General features: G+C 46.0%; 1 protein-coding gene across 22 annotated transcripts; it reads left to right on the top strand.

The window, feature by feature from the left end:
- Positions 1–20: 20 nt before the first annotated feature.
- SETD4 (SET domain containing 4) lies at positions 21–27,741 on the top strand. Of its 22 annotated transcripts, none has more exons than XM_081573041.1 (13): positions 5,334–5,766; positions 8,376–8,545; positions 10,706–10,801; positions 14,592–14,640; positions 15,395–15,432; positions 15,646–15,864; positions 17,758–17,846; positions 19,379–19,808; positions 20,605–20,779; positions 22,477–22,558; positions 23,436–23,516; positions 26,479–26,602; positions 27,476–27,741. In XM_081573041.1, exons 7-13 carry the CDS (start codon positions 17,767–17,769, stop codon positions 27,608–27,610), a joined length of 1,107 nt encoding a protein of 368 aa, XP_081429167.1. In that variant the 5' UTR covers positions 5,334–5,766; positions 8,376–8,545; positions 10,706–10,801; positions 14,592–14,640; positions 15,395–15,432; positions 15,646–15,864; positions 17,758–17,766; the 3' UTR covers positions 27,611–27,741. The 22 variants fall into 22 exon arrangements, with proteins under 22 accessions (XP_081429146.1, XP_081429151.1, XP_081429167.1 ...); XM_081573037.1 differs by having other exon boundaries at positions 14,592–14,829; XM_081573039.1 differs by having other exon boundaries at positions 11,134–14,829.
- Positions 27,742–27,926: the final 185 nt, after the last annotated feature.

Raw genomic sequence — 27,926 nt, 5'->3', positions numbered from 1 at the left:
GTTGTTGACTGAAAAAATACAGTCACAGCCTGAAAGTAGAGTTACTTGGTGGGAATGTTTAGGACTCTGAGCCTGGGAGACAGCATCTCAGTAGCTCTGAGAAAACTGCTCCAAGGAGGCAGGAGGGGAAGTCCGGCTATATACAAGTTTGCAACAAAGGGAGCAGGCAGTGGAATATCAAAGATCAGGTATCAAGGAATTTAGCATTCTATGTATGGGAAGAAGCAAGCCTCTGGGCTCACTGAAATTATTCCTTTCATATGCACCTCAGCTATCTGGGGCCAATTTTGTTTCCTAGTTCACCTTTCTTCTTGCATTTCCCCAACTCCTCAGCAATCTCTTTAGTGGGTGGCAGCAACTGCTGGATCCCAGTTTCCGGAGCCCTCATTCACATTTGGAGGCCAGAAGTCACTGACGGCTGTGACATTTCTTATTTATTAATATGGCAAGAGATATTTTCATTTCACATAGTCAAAGCTATGGTTTTTCTAGTAGTCATGTATGGATGTGAGAGTTGTACCTAAAGAAGGCTGAGCGCTGAAGAATTGAGGCTGTGGTGCTGGAGAGGACTCCGGAAAGTCCCTTGGATTGCAAGGAGATCAAACCAGTCAATCCTAAAGGAAATCAACCCTGAATATTCATTGGAAGGACTGATGCTGAGGCTAAAGCTTCAATACTTGGGCCACTGGATGTGAAAAGCTGACTTACTGGAAAAGACCCTGATGCTGGGAAAGATTGAGGGCAGGAGAAGAGGGCAACAGAGGATGAGATGTTTGAATGGCATCATAGATGCAATGGGCATGAGTTTTGAGTAAACTCCGGGAGACAGTGAAGGATGGGGAAGTCCAAGGGGTCACAGCAGGACATGACTTAGTGACTGAAGAACAACAACAAGAAATAACACTGGAACAGCAGTATGTCAGGTGAGTGTATGTTCCTCGGTTCTGTCTCATCACAACAAAGATTTGGAGTGATGGACATTAAAGCCCTCGGCATGTCACAGCTCTTGGATCTTGGACAGACCTTGTTATAGCTCTCAGGTCTTGAACAAACCGTGTTATAGCTCTTAGACAAATCAATGTTACAGCTCCGTGTTATAGCTCTATTTTATTTAGAAAATAGCAGGAAAATCCATCCTCAAGGTGTGAGGGCATGTCAACCCAAAGACGCGAAGAGAAGAGCGCCCCAGTGCGCGCGCGCGCGAGACCCCCGGCCCTTTGGCTTCTCTTTTTATATGTTTTTTCTCCCCCAGGGCCTGCCCTATGTAAGTTGGGCAGCCAGGAGTGTTGTTTGTTCTACCTGAGGTCCTCGGACCTTCCTTTGTTCTATTTTCGCGGGCTTTTCCCTTCCGTATCTTTTAGCCACCGCCGTTCTGGACTCCTGTTTCCTATTCTAACTACCTAACAAGTACTAACTAAGTTCTGTGTTTTTGTGGATTTCACTAGTTTTTCCCCCTCTGATATCCCCTTTCTATTCGAAGATTCTCTTCAGAATGCCACAGTATATTTAACTGTCAAGTTTCCTTAGCTTCCTCTGGTTGGTGACTGATTCTTAGAGAGCTTACTTGTTTTTCATGACCTTTTCCAGCTTTTAGGAGTACAGTCACCCCTTGGTATCCAAGTCACCGCTTTGGAGGTCGACATCCTAGGATGTTTAAGTCTGTCATATAAAATGGTCTTCTAGTATTTGTCTAGGCACATTCTCCCATATACTTTAAATTATCTCTAAATTACTTAGAATATTTAATACAATGTAAATGCTATGTAAATGTTACAAGTGTGTAACAGTTCAAGTTTTGCTTTTTGAAACTTTCTGCTTTTTTTCCCTCTAATGTTTTGGATCCACAGTTGGTGAATCCACAGATATGGAACCCATGGATATGGAGCACTGGCTGTATTGGCCAGACAGTTTTTTTTGGGGGGGAGGTTTCTGATGTTATTATCAAGGAAGAACTGTTACTGAGTCCAAGTTCATACTGCTGGGGATACTATAAATCAATAAATTGAGAAATGAGGTCTTGGGGCAATGAATAGTGACTATTTGGAAAGTCAGCAGGTGGAGAAGATGGAGGCCTAGGACAGGGAATCATCTTACCCGAGTTAGAATTCAGGCTTCTTTTATACTAAAAGGGGAGGGGATGTATCTGGTTGTTGTGGATCTCTTGGTACTTGCCAGACTTGGAGGGGAGAGATAATCCTTTGTTTTTGCAGCTGTGCATAATCTCTAACAAATTCTGCAATTTTATCTTGACATAAAGGAAAAGTGTTATGCCTTTAAAATTCAAGCCTGGGAGACAGGGCCTTGGGAAAGGGCTGTTATGTATATTTCAGGCTATGGACAAAGTTCTTTCTCTGTTCAACAACACGGAAAGTGCAGAGCCAGCATGACTAAGCATAGGCAGCAATACAAACAGCCTTAAAGGAACATACCCAACATAGAACCAGGTTGTTCTGTTACTGAACTAAGGTTACGGGTTTTGGAGGGTAATATCACAGAGGTCAAGCACCCTTCCTATAGATGGGAAACCTGCAATCAACATGACTTATCACTGCTATTATTCCTTATTACTCAGCCAATGAAACGTTGGCCATGTTTCTCCACTATAAAGTTAATACTACCTTCCCCTCTTTTCCATACTGGGCTCTTTCGGAGGCTAGCTGATAAAAAGGGTGGGGTGGGTGGGGCTCAGATCATGAGCTCATTGCAAAATTCAGACTTAAACTGAAGAAAGTAGGGAAAACCACTAGACCATTCAGGTATGACCTAAATCAAATCCCTTAACGATTAAACAGTAGAAGTGACAAATAGATTCAAAGGATTAGATCTGATGGACAGAGTGCCTGAAGAACTATGGACAGAGATTCATGACATTGTACAGGAGGCAGTGATCAAGACCATCCCCAAGAAAAAGAAATGCAAAAAGGCAAAATGGCTGTCTGAGGAGACCTTACAAATAGCTGAGAAAAGAAGAGAAGCTAAAGGCAAAGGAGAAAAGGAAAGATATACCCATTTGAATGCAGAGTTCCAGAGAATAACAAGCAGAGATAAGAAAGCCTTCCTCAGTGATCAATGCAAAGAAATGCTGCTGCTGCTGCTGCTAAGTCACTTCAGTCATGTCCGACTCTGTGCGACCCCATAGATGGCAGCCCACCAGACTACCCTGTCCCTGGGATTCTCCAGGCAAGAACACTGCAGTGGGTTGCCATTTCCTTCTCCAATGCACGAAAGTGAAAAGTGAAAGTGAAGTCGCTTCAGTCATGTCCGACTCTGTGCGACTCCGTGGACCGCAGCCTACCAGGCTCCTCCGTCCATGGGATTTTCCAGGCAAGAGTACTGGAGTGGGTTGCCAGTGCCTTCTCCGGCAAAGAAATAGAGGAAAACAATAGAATGGGAAAGACTAGAGATCTCTTCAAGAAAATCAGAGATACCAAGGGAACATTTCATGCAGAGACGGGCTCAATAAAGGACAGAAATGGTATGGACGTAACAGAAGCAGAAGATATTAAGAAGAGGTGGCAAGAATGCACAGAACTATATAAAAAAAGTTCTTAATGACCCAGATAACCATGATGGTGTGATCATTCACCTAGAGCCAGACATCCTGGAATGTGAAGCCAAGTGGGCCTTAGGAGGCATCACAATAAACAGTTAGTGAGGTAATGGAATTCCAGTTGAGCTATTTCAAATCCTTAAAGATGCTGTGAATGTGCTGCGTTCAATATGCCAGCAAATTTGGAAAACTCAGCAGTGGCCACCAGGACTGGAAAAGGTCAGTTTTCATTCTAATCCCAAAGAAAGGCAATGCCAAAGAATGTTCAAACTACTGCACAATTGCACTCGTCTCATATGCTAGCAAAGTAATGCTCAAAATTCTCCAAGCTAGGTTTCAACAGTATGTGAACCAAGAACTTCCAGATGTTCAAGGTGGATTTAGAGAAGGCAGAGGAACCAGAGATCAAATTGCCAACATCTGTTGGATCATAGAAAAAGCAAGAGAATTTCAGAAAAACATCTACTTCTGCTTTATTGACTACGCTAAAGCACTTGCCTGTGTGGATCACAATAAACTGTGGAAAATTCTTCAAGAGATGGAAACACCAGACCACCTTACCTACCTCCAGTGAAATCTGTATGCGGGTCAAGAAGCAACAGTTAGAACTGGACATGGAACAACAGACTTGTTCCAAATTGGGAAAGGAGTAGTCAAGGGTGTGTATTATCACCCTTCCTATTTAACTTATATGCAGAGTACATCATGTGAAATACTGGGGTGGATGAAGCACAAGCTGGAATCAAGATTGCCGGGAGAAATATCAATAACTTCAGATATGCAGATGACACCACCCTAATGGCAGAAAGCAAAGAACTGAAGAACCTCTTGATGAAAGTGAGAGAGTGAAAAAGCTGGCTTAAAACTCAGCATTCAAAAAACTAAGATCATGGCATCCAGCCCCATAACTTCTTGGCAAATAGATGGGAAACAATGGAAAACAGTGACAGACTTTATTTTCTTGGGCTCCTAAATCACTGCAGATGGTGACTGTAGCCATGAAATTAAGTCGCTTGCTCTTTGGAAGAAAAGCTATGGCCAACCTAGACAGCATAATAAAAAGCAGAGACATTACTTTGCCAACAAAGGTGCATATAGTTGGTATAAACCAAAGTAGCTAGGGTTTTCCCAGTAGTCATGTATGGATATGACAGACCATAAAAAAGCTGAGCACCAAAAAATTGATGCTTTTGAAATGTGGTGCTGGAGAAGACTCTTGAGAGTCACTTGGACTGCAAGGAGATCAAACCAGTAAATCCTAAAGGAAATCAGTCCTGCCTATTCATTGGAAGGACTGATGCTGAAGCTGAAACTCCAATACTTTGGCCACCTGATGCGAAGAGCTGATTCATTTGAAAAGACCCCGAGGCTGGGAAAGATAGAGGGCAGGAGGAAAAGGAGATGACAGAGGATGAGATGGCTGGATGGCATCACCGACTGGGTGGACATGAGTCTGGGCAAGCTCCGGGAGTTTGTGATGGACAGGGAGGCCTGGTGTGCCGCAGTCCATATGGTTGCCAAGAGTTGGACACAACTGAGCAAGTGAACTGAATTGTGGGGAGGCAGCAATTGAACTCCTGTAGGGAAAAGTTATGCTGCTCCTGGGACAGCCAACTGGGCCAGAGGACGTGAAGTGTGGTTGGGTTGCACAGGAACGCGACAAGACGCTTTGACACACGGACAGGCGGGGCGTCGAAGCCAAGTCAGGCCGGAAGTGGGGTATGGCCCGGCCTTGCAAGCCCCGCCCCCAACCCCCGCAAGGCGGAAGTGGGCGGGCCGCAGCGAGGGCCAGGCGGCCGCCCTGGCAGACGCAAGCTTGGCGGCTCCTCCCTTGGAAGTACGAGAGGAAAGACGCTCCAGACCGGCTTTCAGAACGTAGATTCCTGGTCCACGGGCCACAGGGTTTTCTCACCCCTGGACCTGCAGTCCACCCACGGACGACCCCACCTAGTTCTGTCAGCCGTGCCATCCCCTCCCCGCCCCGGAGAAGAATGCGCATGCGCAAGCCGGTAGGCGGCGGCCCGCGACGCAGAGCGCTCCTCCTGGAGACCGAGGACTTGGGTCAGTGGGGCCTAGAGGCGGGCCTGGCGGCGCTCGGCTGCTTCGCCTGCTGCTGCTGCTGCGCCCCGCTTGTGTAACTCGCGAGCAACTGGCGTGCTGTTTCGGGTGTCCAGGCGTTTCCGGCCGGCCCACTGCCATCTTGGAGCTGTATCAAGGTGCGCTGGCAAATTTCCGGGGCAGGGCCTCCGGTTGCTTTTCAGGAACTTCCGGGGCGGGGCCTCCCGTTGCCGGGGTAACGGGAGTCGGCTTCCTCCTGGGCTCCTCTTCTATTTTTGTTTAAAAGGAGAGCTGAGTTCAGACCGTCCACCCCCTGGCATGCCGGTGCGCATTACGCCTTATCTCCCCATTATTTGGGACTCGTTCATTTAGCGAAAGTCGACCCGAGAACCCTCGGGGCGAAGGGCCCTAAGTCCGGGCGTTTGTAAGCGGCCGGGGTCTCAGCTGTGAGTCCTCCAATGCGGCTGCAGAGCTGTGGGGTCGGGGCGGAGTAGGTGCGGAGTGTGTGCCGAGGGGGGGCGGCCTCCAAGTCTGGCGTCTGAGAACGGGGCCGGGGGCGGGGGGCGAGGACGGTGCCGCCAGCTGTGCGGTCACCCTGGCGCCACGTGCACACCTCCGCGCGGAGGCGTCCCGGCCCGTGCGCTGCAGGGACGCTGGGGACATCGAGGGGACGAGCCAGGGTGGGCCCTGGGGCCCGACTCCACCTTCGGGTCGATCAAACACTGAACCTTCCATCGCTGGGGAGGAATAGCGCAGTAATAGAGCCTGGGGTTCGTGTCTCATTACTCATGGGCTGCCTGGTAATTTTTTGTAATTTAAGAAAAACAGTGGTTTGGTTAAAGTGCACATAGTACTAGTAGCGTTGGTCGCTCAGTCATGTCCGACTCTTTGCGACCCCGTGGACTGTAGCCCATCAGGCTCCTCTGTCCATGGGATGCTCCAGGCAAGAATACTCGAGTGGGTTGCTGTTTCCTTCTCCATAGGGTCTTCTCGACCCAGGGATTGAACCTGGGTTTCCTGCGTTGCAGGCAGATTCTTTACCGTCTCAGCTACAGGGAAGTCTTAAAGTGCACATAATATGCACATAAGTAATATTAGGATTATGTCACTTACCTACATATATAAATATATATATATATGTCAGAATAGGAAGTTACAGAAGGAATAGTAAAAGCCCCCTCCCCTTGCACGTTTTTGAATGTTTTCCTAAATCCTTTTGTTTTGTAAACATAAAATGTGCCCAAAACAGACCAATAAGGGGTCTTTGAATTTGTTCTGCAACTTTGTTTTTTCACTTAATGTATCTTGTATATTTTTCTATCTTCGTAGGTACTTTCAATTAATGGCTTCATAATACTCCGTTACCTGTATCATGCCAGTGTAATTCATGGATTTTATTTTTATATTTCTGAGGAAGTAACATGTAGAAACTGTAGTGGTCATTGTAGATTTTACAATCATCTCTCTGCTTTGTCTGCTCTCTTGGTTCTCAGTTTCTCTCTAATCTCTGGCAGCCACCCACTTAGTTGATGTTTATTTCAGGATCCTGGTTTTAAGCACAAACCATTACTTCACACTGAAAGAGAATCCTTTTTTTTTTCCTGTACGACTTCCGGGCAGATGGGGGCTTCATTGCTACTGTTTTTTTTTTCTCAAGTATAGTTGATTTACAATGTTGTGTTAATTTCTGCTGTATGGCAAAGTGATTCAGTTTATATATATATGTGTATAAACACACATATATATTCTTTTTTGTGTTCCTTCCCATTATAGTTTATCCAGGATATTGAGTATAGTTCCCTGTGCTTTACAGTAAGACCTTGTCTATTCATTCTACATATAATAGTTTGCATCTCAGTGCAATCCATCCCTCCTCGCCTCCCTCCCCCCTGGGCAACCACAAGTCTGTTCTCTGTGTCTGTGACTCTGTTTCTGTTTGATAGGTAGGTTCATTTATGTCATATTTTAGATCAACATATAAGTGGTATTGTATGGTATTTGTCTTTCCCTTTCTGGCTCACTTCACTTAGATAAACTCTGGTTCCGTCCATGTTACTGCAGATGGCATTATTTCGTTCTTTTCTGTAAATGGATGAATAGTACTCCATTGTGTATATGTGCCATATCTGTAGATGGACGTTTAGGTTGTCTCCATGTCTTGGCTGTTGTGTATAACGCTGCTTTGAACATAGGGGTGCATGGATCTTTTTGAATTATAGTTTTGTTCAGATATATGCACAGGAGTGGGATTGCTGGATCATATAGCAACTCTGCTTTTAGTTTCTGGAGGAACCTCCCATACTGTTTTCTGTAGTGGCTGTACCAACTTACATTCCCACCAACAGTGTAGGAGGGCTCCCTCTTCTCCACACCCTCTCCAGCATTTGTTATTTGTAGAGTGTTTAATGATGACCATTCTGACTGGTGTGAGGTGGTGCCTCATTGTAGTTTTGATTTGCATTTCTTTAATAATTAGCAATGTTGAGCATCTTTTCATGTGCATGGCTACTGTTTATTCAGAGTACAGTTAGGCTGTTGCTTAGTGAACGCTGATTAGCATTGAGATGTGCACACAATTATGAAGTCAATAATGAGAATTTCCATGATTAGTCAGCATTTAGTAGGTAGTTGAGATAAAACTGTTTTAGCGGGACCAATATAATGGTAATTTTATTACTACACAGGGATCATGATTTAGCTCATAGTATAAACAATTTGTATACAAAAACACTTTAGAGAAATGGTTTATATATTTATATCCTTACAGGTACAAAGAACAGTGATTGTCATAAAACTGGAAAGAAAGGCAAAGAAAATGCTTTTTGTTTTAGTTTGGACAATTAAACAGAAGCTGCATTTTTAGTATGAAGAACGGAGGAGGAAGAACAAGCCGGATCAGAAGACGAAAACTCTTCAGAAGTTCTGAATCAAGAGGAGGTACAGTTTTGATTCTCTTGTTGCCAGTGATGAAAAAAGGAATCCTTTGCTGGTTGATATTAACAGATACACAGAGCTTTTCTCAAAGGCACAGGAGCGGTGTTCACAGAGAATGGTAGCCGTTCCCTTCTCCAGGGGATCTTCCCAGCTCCAGGATCGAACCTGCCCTGCAGGCAGATTCTTTGCCATTTGAGCCTCCAGGGGAGCCCTCTTAGAGAATACTGTTTTGTAACAGTGCCATTTTATTCTTTTAGACCCTTATGGGATTACAAATCTATTGCTTTAACTCTATCTTCTCCGGGGTGACTCCCAGGTTTCTATTTCTCGGCCTGACCTCTCACCACCTGTAGGACACCAGCGTTTGGATATAAGTTTAGCATTTCAAGTTCAGTGTCACCCAGTCTGAGCGAGATTCTGTATGTGAAGGTACTTGGCCCACTGGGGAGGAACCTAAGTGCACTTGTTATTTTTGATGAAAGTGAGCAAGATGTCTCCCCGCTGACCCGCAGCACGTCAGCACGGCGGAGGGAGCCTTGAGTGCGCAGGAAGCCTTCTCTGCCCTGAGGCCATGTCCCACTCGCTCTCACCTGGTCGTTCTTAGGTTAACTTTTCCCTCTCTGTTGTACCGGAGGTGACCTCATCTGGCTCTTCATCACATCTTTGTTTTTCTTTCCTGTTGGTACTTGCAGTTGTCAGTCTGATTTTCCTAAGGGACTGTTGCCTCTTTGGTTTAGGAGCCTCCAGGATCCTCACCGTCTTTATTTTAAAGACCCATTACCCTCTGTCTGTCGTCTTCTTTTTTGTTTTGGTCGCACTGTGCAGCATGTAGGAGCTTAGCTCCCACGCTAGGGATGGAACCCATGCCGCCTGCAGTGGAAGCGTGAAGTCCTAGCCACGGGGCCTCCAGGGAAGTCCCACCTCATGTCTCTTGTGTGCTATTCGACATCAACTCCCTTTCTGAGTGCCCCGCCCCGCCCTGTGCTGAAGGTATGTTCTCTACCAACCTCCCCCACATCTGCCGTTCCTCAGTCTTTCTCCAGCCAAACCAGCCTTCTTCCCTTCTTCCAGCTTGTTGCGTTTCTCTCTAACCTTTGAGACTGAGTTGAGGTCTTATGTTTTCGGTAATGCCGGTTCCAGTTCTCACTAATGTCACCTGGTTTCCGTGCTTCTTGGGCATTACTCTTTAGGACCTTCTGGTTTTCCAGTTGGTTTTTGTGGAAGTCTTGTTTCCCCCCCAAAACATTAACCTCTCGAGGGTGAAGAGCCTGTTGGACGTTCTCCACAATGGTTAACAGTGCTGGGAGTGTAGTAGTTGCTTATTCAACGCTCTTACTGTAAACTCTTTTCTGTAAGTTGTGATAAGCTAGAGCCTTATATTTTGGATCATACGTTTCTTAAGAAAACACTTCCATTGAGGTATAATTGACCCACAATGAATGTCACATATTTGATAGAATTTGACATATGTATACACACAGGAGGCCTTACCAAAGTCAAGATATGAATGTTCTTTATCACCCTAAGAAGTTTCTCATTGCCCTTGGTAATCCTTTCATCTGGCACTTCTTTGAACCCTCCCTCCCTCCATCTGCAGACAACCACCAATCTGCTTTCACTATTGGTTTGTGTTTTATGGTTTTATTTAATTATATATTTATATTAATATTATATATATTATGTAAAAAAGTATGCATTTTAAAAAATCTGTCTTCTTTTACTCAGAATAATTATTTTGAGATAATTCTGTGTTGTTATGTATATCAGTTGGTCGTTGTTTTTAACTGCTGATTATAGTCCTTATTTGTTTATTCCAAATGTCCTAGCAGTATTTATTAAAAAAAAAACAAAACCTGCCCTTTCTCCACAGAATTGCCTTTGCATTTTTTTAAAAAAAACAGTTGTCAGCATATGTGTAGGTCTATTTTGGACTTTCTTTTCTATTCCATTGATTTCTTTTTCTGTCTTGATGAGAGTATCACACAGTCTTAGTTACTGTCATTTTATAGTGCTAAAAAGTTTTGAGATCAGTATTTCAAAGTGTTTTTGGCTATTCCAGGTCTTTCGCATTTCCATATGAATTTTAAGGTCATCTTGTCAGTTTGGAGTGATCTAGTTATATAGTGATTTTAGTCACCAGGTTTTCTTTCCTCTCTTGATTAGTGAATGAGAGCTACAAGCCTGAATTTATAGAGCTTAAGAAGTGGCTGAAAGATAGGAGGTTTGAAGATACAACCTTGATACCTGCTCGTTTTCCGGGTAAGATCTGGCATTCATTCACCTGTCTCCTGAGAGACACATGGGCCCAGGTGATGGGAGAACCAGGGTGATTCTTGCAGGCGGGCTGTATTCTTTCTGGGAGCACGTCTTCTGTTGTGTGGCAGGCTTCCTGCCTTGTAGGTGTAATATTTATTTACACTTTACCTTATTCTGAAAATGAGTTTTAAGAGGCTTGTGGACAGAAATTCCAAAATGGTGAAATAAAATTAAAAGTTAGAAAAGGGAAATAAGAACAGAAAAATAAAATGAAGGCAGGGATAAGGATAACACCTAAAAGCCATAATTATGAAATCTTGTACCCCTGATTGAAGGCAGGAGGAGAAGGGGGCGACAGAGGATGAGATGGTTGGATGGCATCACTGACTCAATGGACATGAGTCTGAGTAAACTCTGGGAGTTGGTGATGGACAGGGAGGCCTGGCGTGCTGCAATCCATGGGGTCGCAAAGAGACGGACACGACTGAGCGACTGAACTGAGCTGTACCCCTGTCAGAGGTGGGCTGCCGACTTGACTCACCTGTCCAGCAGCCCAGTGTACATGGTCAGTTATCTGAATCTTGGTGTTGTGTAACCACAACTGAATTGTTTACTCATCAGAGCTATAGGTGTTTCTGGAATGTAGACATGAGGGAAATGTCTTCACTGGGTTTTTGTAGAGAAGATGCTGTGTAACTTGGGGACTGGTGACCCCACCAACCTGCTCGTGTTGGTTCCATGAGATTTTTCAGCCTGTGTAGCTGATGGGATTATCCCCTAGCGCAGGTGCATGCCAGGAGTTCCCTCAGGCCAGCAGGTCCCAGAGAACCAGTGGGGGTGCTTGTCCGCTGGGTGGGTGGCTCGAGGAGAGGCGCCCGGAGGGAGGCCTGAACCGTGCTGCCCCTCCGCAACCCTTAGCCTTGGAGGAGGGGCCCCTGTGTGGCCCAGGTGTCCACAGCCACTGAACAAGGACGGGTGAATATTCTTTCCTGAAAGTTGAGGAGTTTCCCCGTGGAGGTTGGAAAACTGAGGAACTTGCCATGAAGTCTGGGTCAGCATTCTCTTCTGGAACATTCTCTCACAGAAGTTGGCGAGCTGGCGGCTATGGGCATGTGCCTTCGGACAGGGCCACCCAGCTCTGTCCACAAGTGGGCTTGAGGTCACCACGGAGAGGACCGATGTGCTCCTCAAAAGGGTTTCGGGTTTGCTGTAGCACAGACAGTTGTGAGCTGAGGGCCTCGAAGTTCAGTATCACAGGGCAGGTGCAGACGTTTCACCGTATAGAATACTTAAGTCGTAAGCCTCTGAAGGTTCCCCTTGGCCATTAAAATGATCATTCAAGTACCTATTAGGTAATTTAACTTTGAGCACGCCGACTTCCGTATACGTCCTCAAGGTAAACTATTTACCTCATGTGCTTCTGGTCTAGGGAGGGGATGTGTGTGAAGTTGTTCCCTATGTGTCAGTAATACGTGATGACGTTGGGCTAACATACTTGATTTTGAACCATTCTCTGTTAGGATTGCTCCTTTTTTATGATGACGAACCATGTTTATTAGCCTCTAACACAATCTTTAACTTTCTGTTTCTGTGTGTCAGGGAATGGCTAGTAGAAAACATACTCTTAGATTTTACTGGAGTTTTCTTTTCTTAATAAATGTACTTAAACATTTGATTTATTTTTGGCTGTGCTGGGTCTTCGTTGCTGCATGCGGGCTTTCTCTGGTTGCGCCAAGCTGGGCTGGGGGGGCTACCCTGTAGCTGCGTGCACAGGCTTCTCATTGCTGTGGCTTTTCGTTGCAGAGCATGGGCTCTCCGTGCACCAGCTCAGTAGTTGTGGTGCATGGGGCTCAGTCGCTTCAGGACATGTGGACCTTCCCGGATCAAGGAGTGAACCTGTGTCCTCTACTTTGGCAGGCAGAGCCTTAAACCACTGGCCACCAGGGAAGTCCCGGATGGAATTCTCTGAGATGGTCAAGAGAAAAGCAGTGTGCAGAGTGGACTTGCTGTGCCTACGGCCTGCCTACGCCTTGAGTGTCACTTTGCCTTAAGAAGGATAGATTTAAAATGATCAAGCCGGAATTGGCATATGGTTTCAATCAAATGCCTGAAAATAAGTAATCTATCTATGACTTAGAGCAGTGAAGAGTTAGCAGTTTTAAAAGTGGCAACAACTTCCTCTGAGCCCACGTCCAGATTCATGGTGATGGAGGAGCTAAAGCAAAGAGGTTTGGCAGTGAGCAGAACCCAGCACTTACAACTCTGGGGGCAAGGAACCTTCATCAGTGTGGGCTGCTGTAACCAGTTACCATAGACCTGGTGGCTTAAACAGCAGTTTATTTCAGACAGTTTTGGAGGTTGAGAAGTCTAAAACTGTGGTTTGGGCAGATTCAGTGTCTAGTGAGGACTGATTCCTGCTTTGCGAATTGCCATCTTCTCGTTGGGTCCTCATGTGAGGAGCTCTTTTCTCTCTTTTTACAAGGGCACGAATTCCATTCATGAGGGCTCCACCCTTACGACCTAGTCACTTACCAGAAGCCCCACCTCCAAACCCATTGCATTGGGGGTTAAGAAATCAACATATGAATTTAAGGGAACACAAGCATTCAGTCCACAACACCTTCCCTAAGTGTTTTCTGTATCTTTAGCTCTTAATCAGTGTAGGATAGGAGAGAATGTTCATGGGATTCTGTCAAAATGTATGAAATTCTGGGTAATTAGTTTGTGGAGGGTCAAGGCAGGATTCCCAAGTTACAAGCAGGATTCAGTCTTTAGACTGATGTGATTTATGCTTTGAGAGCTGACCCTGGTATTTCCTTTTATTTTTATTTTTTTCCAATATTTCCTTTTAACACTAAAAGCACTCTCCAAATCTGGGCCTCTTGGATAGATAGCAGCAGAAATGATAAGGCAGTGAATAGTCTAATAACATTCTAATGACCACTTCCTACCATGCCTTAGTAAGTACAAGTTACTGTGATCTGTTTCCTGGTCTACTGAACACTGTGTTGTGGACATTTAGGTAAAGTACCTTCTGGATTTATTCCATCTGCCGAGTTCTGTTCATATATGTTCAGAGAGGAATTTCCACTTAAATTAGCACATGAATTTTTTTAAAGAATGAAAGTGAAAGTTGCTCAGTCTTGTCCAACTCTTTGTGACCCCATGGACTGTGCAGTCCAGAGAATTCTCTAGGCCAGAATACAGGAGTGGGTAGTCATTCCATTCTCCAGGGGATCTTCCCAACCTGGGGATCGAACCCAGCTCTCCCGCATTGCAGGTGGATTCTTTACCAGCTGAGCCACCAGGGACTCCACGGGAAAAAAATCTTCCCATTGAAGGGTTCTTAAAGCTTCTGGCCCGCAGGGATGATTAACTTTATTGTGGGACACACAGAAGAAATTAAGTTCTTAAAACCAGAACCATGTGTTGGAGCAGACAATATGCTTCTAGGTAGGAAGGACTACTCATCAAATTAAACCTGCCAGACACCTGATTCCGGACTCAAGGCAAGAATTCTCTCCATGAGTCAGGACCTCCTTATTAGGCCCACAGGCATTGACCTTCATTGTATTATTTTCCCTCCTAGCTGAGAGTTTGAGCAAACTCTAGGAGACAGTGAAGGACAGGAAGCCTGGTGTGCTGCCGTCCATGGGGTCAGAGTCGAATATGACTTAGTGACTGAACAACAACAATTAGCTGAGAGAAAAAAGTCAGAAACTGTGGGTTTGAGAAGATGACTAGAGAGAGTTCATATAATAATTACGGGTCATATCATGCCTATCTCTTCCAGAAAAGCTGTCAGCTGACTGTAGCAGGAGGGGAGCCCTGGGCACGGAGGGGTAAACTTCTGGATGTCAGTGGTGTTGCCAAAGCCACTGGGGAAGCTAGTGTCGTGGCTGTGCTCTGGTCAAGGCCTTGGCTCGTGGGAGCAGCTGGTCCTGGATCTACCTCACCGAGCTTGTCCAGTCCAGGAGAGCACGGCTTGTGGGCTTGTCCAGTCAAGGAGAACACAGCTGGTGGCTTGTCAGGTCAAGGAGAGCATGGCTTATGGCTTGTCCGGTCAAGGAGAGGGTGGCTCGTGGCTTGTCTGTTTGGGGAGGGGAGGGCACAGCCCCAGGCTTTGTGGCACCTGAGTGGGCTTTAGTGGTCATTTGGCCAAAGATTGGAGATCATTCCTGTAGAATGCTGTGTCTGATAATGGGTAGAAGCAACCTGCGGGTCCAGCCTCGGAAGTTGGGTGGGCATCCTTGGGAGTTGGCCCCCTACCTCAGTCAGGAGACCACCCGGGAGAGAGTCCAGCTTCAGGTGGCCCGTAGGAGACCCAGCACCTGATCTGCCTGAAGGCAATCATCTTTAGGTGTCATGTCTAAGGCGGACTTTGCCCTTCAAGAATCATAAACCCAAAAGGAGGTCAAGACATCGTCCAGAATAGCTTCTTGATCCTCGGTTTCCCCGGGGAGTCAAAGGATGCGAGACACTCTGCTTCAGCTTTGTGTCATTTTGAAGTTCACCCACATCTCTTATGCAGAATAGTATCTCTAAGACCTTGAAGCTGTCATAGGATTTATCCTTTTTTTCTCTTTGCGTTTGTAGGTACAGGAAGAGGACTGATGAGCAGGACGTCCCTGCGGGTGAGAATTTCTCTCTCACCTTGAAACCCAAAGTGGATTTTTCTGCTTGGTTTTGGGGTTCATGTCAAATGAATTAAAAATATTTTAGGCATACAAGCTTTTTTTTTTTTAACTTAATGGATGTGTTTGAATACAGTTCTGTCAGTTAGAATTGTTTGCTGCCTGTAAGAAACAAAGCCAAGGTCACAGAGCACACGTTTCTTTGGCCATCAGGTCAGCGAGCCTGGGTAGGTGGTTCTGAGCCTGTGTGGTGGTCTGGGCTCCATCAGTTCAGCTCCTGGGTGTAGCAGGAGGGAGCAAGGGGTGAGGAGGGGCGAGCTTCCTCTCAGCCATGAAGTTCCAGCCGTATCTTAACCTGCCAGCGCCCAGGGAGGGCGAGAAGGGAAAGTGCGCTGGAGTGCGTGACCAGCCGTCTCCGCTGCAGCAGGTTTTGTAAGTCTGATCATGTTTTAAATGTGCTGAGGTGGGGCTGGGGCTGGAGGGGAGCCGCTCAAATCTGAGCCTCCGTAGTAAGTAGAACCCAGCAGCCCAGCAGGCAGGGGTGGGGGCCTCCCAGCCTGTCCAGGGGTCCCCTTCTGCCCAGCGAGGCCCCTGACCCTCTCGGCTCTGGCTTCCAAGGCTGGACAGCGAGCAAGTGAATGACATAGCTGCTCTACAAGGCCTGTTTTAGTTCTTTGGTGCTATTTAAAGGGCATCCACGCACAGTTTTCTGTAGAGCTAGATGTGAATTCCTTATTTGTAATTATTTAAAGTTTCTGTTTAAAAATTGTCTCCAGCTGTGTCTGTATCTTTAGCCTAAAGAATGGTAGCTTTTAATGTTGTAATTCTATTATGCTATCGTAATTTTTTTTTCATTTTTAATTGTGGTAAAATACACATAACATAAAATTTACCGTCATAACCATTTTTAAGTGTGCAGTTGAATAGTCTTAAGTACATTCACCATATACATTGTTGTGCAGTATTTTTCTTTTTGAGGGGAGGTATATGACTATTCTGTAGCAGACTTTGAGGGTGAGAAATATACCTCTCATGAATATAGCAGTGACTGGGTAGTTTTTGTTTGGATCAGGAAATGATATTGACAGTTACTTTACATGTACTTTCAAATGTGGCTTTTTTGCGAAAACATATTTTACATATAGTGAAATAAACACATTTTAAGTGTCCAGTTTGATAAGAGTTTTGATGGTGAAGACATTTATTTCATTCAAGATATAGAACATTGTATTCAGAGGGTTTTTTTTTGTTGACATGGGATGTCAGAGCAGGAAGGGATTTTAGTGACCATACCAACTCAGTCTTTTTTTGTGTAAAGATAATTGTTCTTTAAAAAAATTAAAGAAAAAATATGTTTTGATTGCACTGAGTCTTTGTTGCTGCACACGGGCTTTCTCTAGTTGCAGCGAGCGGGGGCCACTCCTTGTGTGGTCTCCTTGTGTGGTGCAGTGGCTTCTCTGGTTGTGGAGCATGAGCTCTAGGCGTGTGGGCTTCAGCCATTGTGGTGCACAAGCTTAGTTGCTCTGTGGCATGTGGAATCCTCCTGGACCAGGGACTGAGCCCACGTCTTCCGCACTGGCAAGCAGATTCTTAACCACTGGACCACCGGGAAAATCCCAGCTCAGTCTTGATCGACAGATGAGGAGACCAGAAATTGAAACCAGGAGGTTTTTGGCCGAGATGTTTAACCAATTTAGGTGTCAGTTATAATGAAAGCAGGGCCTTATATCTGGCTTCTTAGTGCTTTGCTTCTGCTGGTTTGTTCCTTGGTATCTTAATTTTTCTTCCTGTGTTTCTATCTTAATGGGAAAAACTGAAAACTCTGCTTTTGCAGGTGATCAAGTGAGATTCTTGTGCTGGAGGGGCCGCCCTTGCCCTTTCTTCAGCTACTTGTATGGCGAGTAAGCCCTTTTTGGGAATAGTCACCAGGCATGTGCATTTCATTGGAAGAAATTTTTGGTGTGGTTTCTGTCTGTTGCCTGTAGGTGGCACTATTTCCTGGTGTAAGAACATGAGGAACACTGACTTGAGTCGCAGGAGTGTTTCCCGCATTCCTTTCTGATGGAAGGTTGACTGGTGGTGGGTGTGAGTCACACCGTTAACCTCTGACTCTCGTTGGGATTGTAGTGCCCGGTGTGGGAGCAGTCCTGCCTGCATCTGCTGACTCGGCCTGGGGAGCCTGTCTGCTGGAAGGCTCTTTGGTCGTCTGTGGTTGGGCTCTGCTGGGTTCTTAGTAGATGATTGTGGAATCAGGGACTTCAGAAGATTCACTCAGGTCCTCCCCCAAGCACGGGTGTTCTAAACTTTTATTTTCTTTCTGGTAAGGAGGGACAGATGATTATCTCGTTGCCTGAGAGCTGCCTGCTCACCACGGACACAGTGATCAGAAGCTACTTAGGGGCGTACATTGCTAAGTAAGTGACCGCTCACCTGCCCATCTGGCGCGAGTGTTTCTCTTTTCAAGTTTATATTGTCAGCAAGTATGTCAGCTAAGACATAGCCTGTTAGGACCCAGTCCCTTCGTGTGGCTAGTATGTATCAGAAGTGATGTCAAAAGTTTATTCTATGAAGTTGGCTCTTAATTCATGGTAAACTGCATTTTTAAGGTTTTTAATAGGCTGCTTGGGAAGTGGATTTGAATCCTGAGCTGACCTTACCCAAAAATGAGGATTAAATGGGAGCATGGACATACACACCATAACTGAGTGCCTTGGCTCACAGCACTCCCCTCCTCCTCCACTGTTGTAGGTCTTGACAAACGTTATTTACGCTTTTATTTTTACTCTTACTGTACTTGCTTGAATTCTCCTTCAGCTATGAAGAGCTGTTGACAATATGAAGGAGCTGGTTAGATCTGTCATAGAAGAGAGGAGGCCAACATAGGAGTTGAAAACTATCTTCTGGCTTATGTTACAGTGAGGGTCTCTCTTTTGGGTGGGTTTCCGAGGACAGATTGAGGAAGGTCCTCAGCATAAGAGGTTTCTAAATGATAAGGGTTGAAAGATTGTATTGTTTCTCAACCCATGGTAAGCCCCTCTGGCTTACTTTTGTAAGAAGGCTGATATATTTTCATGAGCCTGAGTAGAGGCAAGGATGCTCTTGGTATTAACATTTTCTGTGTCCTGGAGTTTTGAGTAGAATGCATGGCTACATAGGAATCTGAACTTTGAAGGATTAATGAAAACTTTCTAAGTACACTCATGCAACGTGAGCTCTTTTTATTGGTGATAAACAAAAATATAGCAATATATAATTTGCAATAGAATGAGTGAGTTCAATACCAAAAACTTCAGAACTGTAACAGGTATATAAGGAGCTTATTCAGTTTTCTGCCTGGGTTATTATTGCACAATGGAACCTTACGCAGCGACAGAAATGTTTCACGTTGAGTTCTCCAGGATGGTAGCCACACACGGCTGACAAGCACTCAGAATGTGGCTCCTATGACTGGGGAATTGAATTTTCAATATTATTTAACTGAAAAACGAGAATTGGAATAGCTACAGGTGCCCAGTGGGTCTTGTGTTGAATGGGGCACGTCTTAGGTTCTTTCTACTAATTGTTCCCTGTCTCCCCCAATTTTATATCCTTACTAAAGTGAAACAAGTGAAATTCCAGCAACAGCTTTAAAACTGGAGAACTGAGTTGGAAGCAAAGAGGTTTTTGCAGAAAGTAATCTCTTGCAAACAAAGCTGGAACTCCGGTTAGCAAGCCAGTTCTGTGTCAGTGTGGCTTGTTCATGGTCTTTGTACCGGGGCGTGGTCCCAGGAGGAGGCCCTTGAGGAAAGAAGGCCCTCTTGGGTGCCTTCGGTGAACATGGAGTGGACTGACCGCTTGGCCACAGCCCCTCTGGAAGCAGAGCTAAGCCCTGGGATGTCTGCATCTCTTGCTTATTCCATATTTTGAATGAAAGTAACTCCTCCAATCTGGATTTTCGTTTTAAAAGGTGGCAGCCTCCTCCATCTCCTCTGCTGGCTCTGTGCACCTTTTTAGTGTCAGAAAAGCATGCTGGGGATCGGTCTCCCTGGAAGCCTTACCTGGAGGTTTTACCAAAGGCCTACACCTGCCCAGTTTGTTTGGAGCCGGAAGTGGTGAATCTTCTTCCCGACCCTTTGAAAGCAAAGGCCTGGGAGCAGAGAAGCCACGTGCGGGAGTTCTTTTCTTCTTCTCGAGGCTTTTTCTCCTCCCTGCAGCCTCTGTTTTCTGAGGCCACTGAGAGCATCTTTAGCTACAGTGCCCTGCGGTGGGCCTGGTGCACCGTCAACACCAGGGCTGTGTACATGAAGTGCCCGCCGCAGCTGTGCCTTTCCCCAGAGCCAGACACCTGCGCACTCGCCCCCTACCTGGATCTGCTGAACCACAGCCCCGACGTCCAGGTGAGACACCCACCGGGGGACCCGGGTTCGGTTTCAATAGGGCCCTGTAGAACCTATGACCGGAGTAGTGAGCAGAGCCCCAGGGAATGGAGCAGCTGGTCAGCCTCCCTGCCGTCAGGTCTGGTAGGCTCCTGTCTTTCCTTCTGACCCTGTCTCCCGCTCCTGGCATCCTTTTCTTTTGCCCCATTTCCTGACTCTGCTATCCAGGCCTGCAGAGCCTGGTGCTGTGTCCCCTGGAGGGTCTGAACCAGCAGCACCCCAGGGGGCAGCATCCTTTGTCCTTTCAGACCTGGGACCAAAGCCTCACTTGCTTTCCTGTCTCTTTCCCTTCCACACTTGGAGGCATTGCTCTCAGGGTTTAGGTATGATTGCTGAGGGTCTCGCTCCTTTCCCTTGGAGCTCTGCAGCCTTAGAGGACAGGGCTTTTACCTTGCACTTGGTATAACTGCGGTGCTCAGCACAGGGCCTGGCACAGGAGGAGTTCAGCCAAGTTTCTGACTGGATGGATATTTGTGGGAAATCGTGAAGGGATCCCGCTTTGGGAGTCAGCTAGAGACCTCTTCTTCTCCAGGCTTCTGCCCTCTCCTAAAGGAGATGACTATATCCCCAGTGGAGTGAGATCGAGGCAAACCAAAGAGGCTGAAGTTCAGATGTGGCATTTTTTTTCTCCACGTGGATACATTCTGTGCTGAGGACTTGAAAGCTGCATCTTGCTTAAACGAATATGATCAGTTAATCTTTTTGGTTTTCTGCTTTGCTTTGAGAAACATGTTTTTACAGTTTGTGTTTTTCCTAGGTAAAAGCAGCATTTAATGAGGAAACTCGCTCTTATGAAATTAGAACGGCTACACGCTGTGGCAGACATAATGAGGTTTTCATCTGCTATGGCCCCCACGATAACCACCGCCTGCTCCTGGAGTACGGATTCGTCTCCGTCCGCAATCCTCATGCTTGTGTTTATGTCTCAAAAGGTTGGAACTGACTTTGGTTTTATCACTAAGATAATTGGATTCCCCGCCGCCAATCTGGTTCTTTTTTTTATAAAAATGACAAAATCTTAAAATGTATATCACTTATTTTCTCCTAAGTAGGGCTATCCTAATTCTTATTGACCACGTCATTTCAGTGCTGAAGTAAAAGCAACATAGTTTTGATCCATATTGAGGTTAAGAACTGAGAAAAGTTTTATTGCATTAGGTCGGACAGTAGAATGAAAGCAAAGGAAAACTCCTAGGGAAATAGAGTATCTGTAGATGACAAGAAATGGAAATTTTGTACTGAGACATTGTCACTAAAGATAGAGAAGTGGGGGGACTTGACTGCCATGGTGGTCCAGTGGCTAAGAATTTGCCTTGCAATGCCAGGGACACAGGTTTGATCCCTGATTGGGGAACTAAGATCCCACCCGCTGCAGGGCCACTAAGCCTACACACCACACCTAAAGACCCCGCGTGACACAACGAAGATGCCGTGTGCCGCAACCGAGACCTGGTGCAGCTCAATCAATAAGTGAATATCGAAGAAGGAATGGGAGCACTGTAAAAAACAAAGCGCAGGATTAGAGAGGTCCAAGTGAAAAGGACTTACGAAACACCCATTGTGTATAATCGCACTGCACCAATCACAGGATAAATACGCTACACACAGCCCTTGTTTGAAGGGGTTTAAGGCCGTGATAAAAAATGGATTCCATTTGTGTTCTTTTGTTACTTAGCATCGTCATCATATTTTAAAAATACTTTACGTATTAAAGTTGTCAAAGTTCCAAATCTAGTATGAAAAATACTACATGGGAGGCTGATTTACTCCTCGTTCCCTTGAAGCAGCAGAGGAGCAGTTTTCCAGGCACTGATTGAAGACATGGCTGGAGGTTTGCCGAGTGTAGGATTTGAAGTAATTTCAATATAAGCTCTAGTGGAAACAGAAACTTGGTCTAAGGGCTGCCACTGCATCCTGTAGCTAGAGTAATAATGCCGTTTTTCAGTGTGAAATAGAACAGCAGAAACTGGGTCTTGCTGGGTCTCTTAGAAAGCTAGCTGTGAGACTAGCATTTTATTATCAAAATAACTTTTAATATTGATGACCATGCAGTATCGATTTGTTAAACATTTTGAACAAAATTCACACTTTATTTTTGCATGTAAAAAAAAAAATAAAAAAGTTTTATAAAAAAATAGAAAAATCCTTCATTATCCTATTACCCCCAAAAACTTTGTTAATTTTTGCATCATCATTTTAAGTTGTTTTATGATTACAATCACTAATATCTAGATAGTTTTGAATTCTGACTTTTAAAAACCTGAAGCCTGGAAATATTTCCTCATGATTGTCTGGAGCCTGTACTTCAGTGGGTGTGGCTTCCCACTGGTCCTGTCATGTCTTCATTCCCCGATTTTGTGGGTTGATTTGCTTCGTGGGAGCAGGAGCTGAGGTAGTGGATGTTTTGTCTGCTGTCTGGTAATTCTTGTAGCCTTTCAAGGGCTAAGTCTTGACCTCATTGAGTTGGACAAAAAGACTAGATTTTTTTTTTTTTTTTTGATGTGAAAGAGGTAAAATTGTTTATAAGTATCTTAATTGCTGATGGGATGGAAAGTAAGCTGAGAAGGTCTCCCTTTTTGCCTGAATTTTATGCTCTACATCTCAGCCTGATTTTTTTTTTTTAATGCAGATATACTTGTTAAATATCTTTCATCCACTGATAAACAGATGAACAAAAAGATTTCCATTCTGGAGGATCATGACTTGATAGAGTAAGTGTTTCTCTCGAAATTTTTACTTTAGGAAATCTTGATGAAAAATTGAGAGTTCAGGTTTTGAAAGGTGTGAGAGACCTCCTGGCTTAGATCTGGTGACAGGTAGCTATTTATTGAGGTCTTAATGTATATAGTACATTGTGCTTGATGTGTGGTGGGGCACACAAGGAGGGGAAGATACTTGTCAGGAGACTTTTCTGGGGACCTGAGATGGGAACTTGACGTCTTAAATGATTGTATGTACTGGGTGGTGGCCCTGTGTGCTTGTTGCTGACGTGCAGTCAGGCAGCATGGCATCGCTTCTGCAAGCCAGCCTGGCTGTCAGTCACCCAGCAACCGGGTGCAGGCTCTTGGGATGGGAGGTGCTGAGGTGATTCCACACCAAATGGGATAAACTGGGTTTGAGACCCCACCCCCCCTTCTCTCCCTTGCGGATTTTCTTTAGATAAAACTGAATTCTCAGTAGTCCAGCAGCAGAGTGAGGGCCAGCTAGCCGTGATGCCACCATTGGTTTGATCCTCAGGATAACCCAGACTTTTCTTCATCCATCTCACTGTGGTCTCCTCATCCAGCTTCAGCTTCTTTCCAGATCAAAAGAGCTTTCTACTTAAGTATTTGCAGACCCACTTTTCTCTTTTGTCTTTGTGATTAAGACTGCGGGCTGCACCATGTTTAATAGCCCCTTTAAAAAAATGTGTGGCCCTTGAGCCATTTACTGGGGTGTAATGAAGTGTCACAATGACAGATTTGTTGTTTTTTAAAATTAATTTTTATTTTGTATGGGAGTGTAGTTGATTTACATTGTTGTGTTAGTTTCGGGTGCAGGACACAGATTCAGTGATCGATACATACACCTGTCCGTTTTCTGCTTTAGGAATCTGACGTTTGGATGGGATGGACCGTCTTGGCGGTTGCTCACAGCTCTTAAGTTGTTATGTCTGGAAGCTGAAGAATTGTAAGTCCCCTGTCTGTTAGTCACCAGCTGCCACTACAGTTTGGACATAACTTTGGCTTTTGGTTTGGCCGACACTCAAATGCCTGTTTCAGAGGAGAAAGAAATGCCTTTGTATACTGGGGCTGCGTATTCTTCGTGTGGGCTTTCCAGGTGGCACTAGTGGTCAAGAGCCTGCCTGCCAATGCAGGAGATTGTAAGAGACGCGGGTTCAGTCCCTGGGTCTGGAAGATCCCCTGGAGGAGGGCATGACAACCCACTCCAGTGTTCTTGCCTGGAGAATCCCGTGGACCGCGGAGCCTGGTGGGCTACAGTCCATGGGGTCGCGAAGAGTCAGACACGACTGAAGTGACTTAGCACGCACATTCTTTGTGTAACTTGCTCCGCGTGGGGAATATCTAGCTTTTTACGGTTTCTGGAAGTGTCTGGTTTTAGAGTCATAATCTGAGTGCATGGTCCTGAGAACTGGTCTGTCCTCAGATATTTCTCCCCCCTGCAACCCGGGTGACCTGCAGTTCGTTGTTCAGGGTGAACACTTCAGAAAGTGTGCGCACTGACGCTGGTCACACGAGAGTCTCTGAGCAGGTAGCATTTTCCCCAGAAGCAGACAGGGCTCCTGAGCACGGGCCCCGCCCGGTTCTGTCCTGAGGGCAGACCCCGACCCCCGCTGAGGAGAGCCCTGGGTGTCTCCAGAGGGCAGGCAGGTAGAGGAGCCCTTGCTGGAGATGCGCGTCCCGGTCTGGTCGTCAGCACTCCCGAGAGGCTGCTGATCCTCCCCTTAGCGTGGGAGGCGTACTCAGGGCTGTGCGCAGCCCCGGAGCGGCAGGGCCCGCTACTCAGCCCAGGCTCAGCTGGGAGAAACCAGAGGGGGCACTTCCTGGAGGTGGCGGAACCCGTCCTCGAGCTCGGGAGGATTCGGTGCGCCAGCGCCGAGACAGAGCCCTCCGCTCGGTGCCCGGAAGTGGCCGGTGCTCCTGCCATCACGCCTGCGTACGTTGCCGTAGGGGCTCTGGGAGGAAAAAACCCCCCTCCCCCGGGTCTCCACACCAGAAACCGTGCATTTGTTCTCAGCAGACGCTGAGTTCTGTATCCAACACACTTCCTTCGTCTTGTTGCTTGCTAGAAAACTCAGGCAAATCAATCTGTGGTCTGCCCAAGTGTGCCGGCTTTTAAGGCATGCAGGGTCATCACGGACTCATCCCTGCCTCGTCGTCTCATCTTTCCTCCTCCCGTCTTCCCTTTGTCTTATTTTCCCCATCCATTCGTCTTCCCTTCCATTTTATCTCATGTGTACCCACCATGTAAGTTTCTTTGCATCTTTCTTGGAAGAAGGTACGAGTGCTTTTTCAAGACATGTCAACCTCGGATTAAATAAAGCAACTGGGTGTTTTCTCAGGGGTCCTGCTGAGGCTACTTTCCTTCCCTTGGAGTTCTTTTTTTCTTCTTCTCAATATTGTTATTTATTTAATTATTGGCTGTTCTGGGTCTTCGTTGCTGTAGGAAGGCCTTCTCTAGTTGAGGAGAGCAGGGATTGCTCTCTAGTTGCGATGCATGCAGTTTTCATTGGGGTGGCTTCTCTTGTTGCAGAGCACAGGCTCTAGGGCCCTCGAATTTGTATAGTTGCGGTGCACGGTCTCAGTAGTTGTGACTTGGGTGCTAGAGCGTGGGCTCAGTAGTTGTGGTACACAGGCATAGCTGCCTTGAGGCACGTGGGATCTTCCCAGCCCTGGGATCAAACCTGTGTCCCCTGTGTTGGCAGGCAGATTCTTAACTCCTGGACCACCAGGGAAGCCCTCCCTTGGAGTACTTTCTGACTGACTAGAGTGGTGTGGCAGAGGAAGTGTGCATTTGGGATTCTGCCTGACTGGTGTTTGCAGACTTATTTCTGCCTCTCATTAGCTTTGTCACTTAGGCTCAGTTTCTTACTGTTCCGGATTCTCAGTTTCTTTGTGTCTTAAAGGTGGGGATAATAATACTTTCTTTGCTGGGCAGTCATGAGGGTTAAAACAGATGGCGGTTCCGTAGGAAATGCTGCGCTCAGCGCAAAGCAATGTCCTTTCTTCTTTTCTCTCTCCCTCCCCTCCCTCCTTTCCTAAGAACCTGTCTGCTCATGAGGTTGCCACCATCGTCTCTAACGTTAAAAACGTTTGAGACTTTATACCCGTGTGACTTGGGGGCTGTGGGGCATTTCTCTGGCTTCTGGGCCCTCCACTCGAAAGGTTGCAGCCCTCGCCTGTCTCTTCCTCCTTGGCTGTGTCCACATCCTTGTTCTCCGCATCTGGAACCTGTCCTCCACCCCATTTCCTCCCTGTTTGTGCTTCTTCCCTGCGTGTCAATTTGGCCTGGCGGCCTCCTGCTTGGTGTCTTGCCTACCCGGGCACAGCAGCACTGTTCTGCCTGCAGAAAGTTGTCCCCACCAGCCCACGGAGCCCCATTTCCTACAGACTTTCTTAGTATAAAATTGGCGTGACTTCCATGGTGAAAAAGGCTTCATGGTAGATTCCTCTTTTCCATCTGTAGAGCATTTTACCTTGTGAAACAGGTCCTGTGTTGAGTTTGTCATTTTTTTTTTTTTAAAGGAGATGCTGTCATTTGAAGAAAACAAAACCCCCTGCCTTTGCTCCTTGGTCTGTGGTCCTGTGGCTCTGGACTCACCTTCTCGTCTGTCCTCTGTTCTCCCCCTGTGGCCGGTGAATGTGGCTCTGCTTACTTGTGAGCCGAAGGACTGCGATGCTAGTAGCACTCAGGCCCCTTGCCTCCGATCCTCAGGGTTCCTTCTTTCTTATCTACTCTGTCTGCTTCAGTGCAGGACCTGCATGTTGACAGGAGGTTTGAGGGAATGCGCTGATGGAAGGAGTTTTATTATGTTTCTGCAAAAATAGGACAAGTGTTGTGTGGAAGTGGAAAAAAAGCCTTTATTTTTGAGAACCTGCTGAAATGACCTTCTTGAACATTTTGGTTTTAGTACGTGCTGGAAAAAAGTACTTCTTGGGGAAATAATTTCTGATACAAATGAGAAGACAAGTTTGGATGTGGCCCAGAAAATATGCCGTTATTTCACAGAGGAAACTGATGCTGTGCTTCAAAAGGTATTATTCTAGAATATCTCGTTCTCAAGTGTTTTGATTGAGAAGCTGTTTTGTACTTGTTGGATAGGAATAGTCCACCTTATTGGGGTGCTGTTAATGCCTTAATAAATAAACGCTGATGTAGTCTGTGTTTTTGACTATTTACATGTGTTTATACCATTTAGTGATCTTCCCAGGTGGTGCTAGCAGTAAAGAACCCACCTGCCAGTGCAGGAGATGTAAGAGACACGGGTTCAACCCTTGGGTGGGGAAGATCCCCTGGAGAAGGGCCTGGCAACCCACTCCCGTATTCTTGCCTGGAGGATCTCATGGACAGAGGAGCCTGGTGGGCTGCAGTCCATGGGGTCACAGAGTCGGACACGGCTGAGCAACTTAGCACACAAACACCTTTAAGTAGGTAAATTAGTGCATGGATTCTTTTTCATAGATTTTTAAGGTACTCTTTTTCCCATTTGTGCAGTGAATGTTTTAATTAAATGAGGGATCAGCTCATTTGAATGAAAACATTACTGGGATTAAAAAATGATTTTATTGAATCTTGGAGACATTGTGTTGCATGAAATAAACCAGGACGTGAAAAGACAAATACTGTATGATTGCAATTAAATGAGAGGCCTGGTATTCCAGAGTTCATGAAGGCAGAGAGCAGACTAGAGGTTCCCGGGGATCTGGGGGAGGGGGGGAGTTAGTGTTTAATGGGTGCGGTTTCTGCTTGGGAAGATGAAAAATTCCTGGCGATGGATGGTGGCTGTGGTTTCACAGCACTGTGAGTGTACTTAGTGCCACAGAATTGTACATTTAAAACTGGTCAGAGTCTTAAATCTTAGGTGTATTTTACTACACTAAAAAAAACCATTTAAAAATAACTTGCAGGTTTCTCACATGAAGGATGAAAAAGTGGCTTTGATGAACCAATTGACTTTGGTAGAAACACTGTGGACAGAAGAATTGAAGATTCTCCAGGCCTCTGCCAAGGCCCTGACCACCTTGCAAACAGCTTTTATATAACACTTCACCACGTGCGTAAGGTCACCTCCTCTGGTGACTTCTTTAAACACTTTTTAATTCACATTTATTTTATATGGACTCATTGAGAGTCAATGAAGAGTTTCTATTAAACAGTTATCTGCTCAGTCCCATCCCTCTGCTTCTGTCTGTCTATGGGGGGAAGTGGTGGCTGCTTGAGGCGCCCTGCAGGGGCCGGGTGGTTCTGGGGGGCTCTGGAGCCGTCGATGAGGGAGACGTGCCGTCCATCCCAGCGGCCCTTCTGATGCTCTCAGGGTAACTTGCAGTCAGTCCTGGAGAAAGATGTCTGAGCAGAGTG

This window comes from Giraffa tippelskirchi, chromosome 2, assembly GCF_054371585.1.
Source record: "Giraffa tippelskirchi isolate mGirTip1 chromosome 2, T2T-mGirTip1v1.2.pri, whole genome shotgun sequence".
In the NCBI taxonomy this organism is placed as follows: domain Eukaryota; kingdom Metazoa; phylum Chordata; class Mammalia; order Artiodactyla; family Giraffidae; genus Giraffa; species Giraffa tippelskirchi.
The sequence above is the reverse complement of the archived record's forward strand: the minus strand, read 5'-3'. Positions and strand labels throughout refer to the sequence as shown.

Coding starts and splice junctions, on each gene's coding strand:
- SETD4 (XM_081573020.1), top strand. CDS start 8,473: ATGAAGAACGGAGGAGGAAGAACAAGCCGGATCAGAAGACGAAAACTC. Junction 20,780..22,476: donor TTGTGTTTATGTCTCAAAAG/GTTGGAACTGAC, acceptor TTTTTAATGCAG/ATATACTTGTTAAATATCTT. Junction 22,559..23,435: donor GAGGATCATGACTTGATAGA/GTAAGTGTTTCT, acceptor TTTCTGCTTTAG/GAATCTGACGTTTGGATGGG.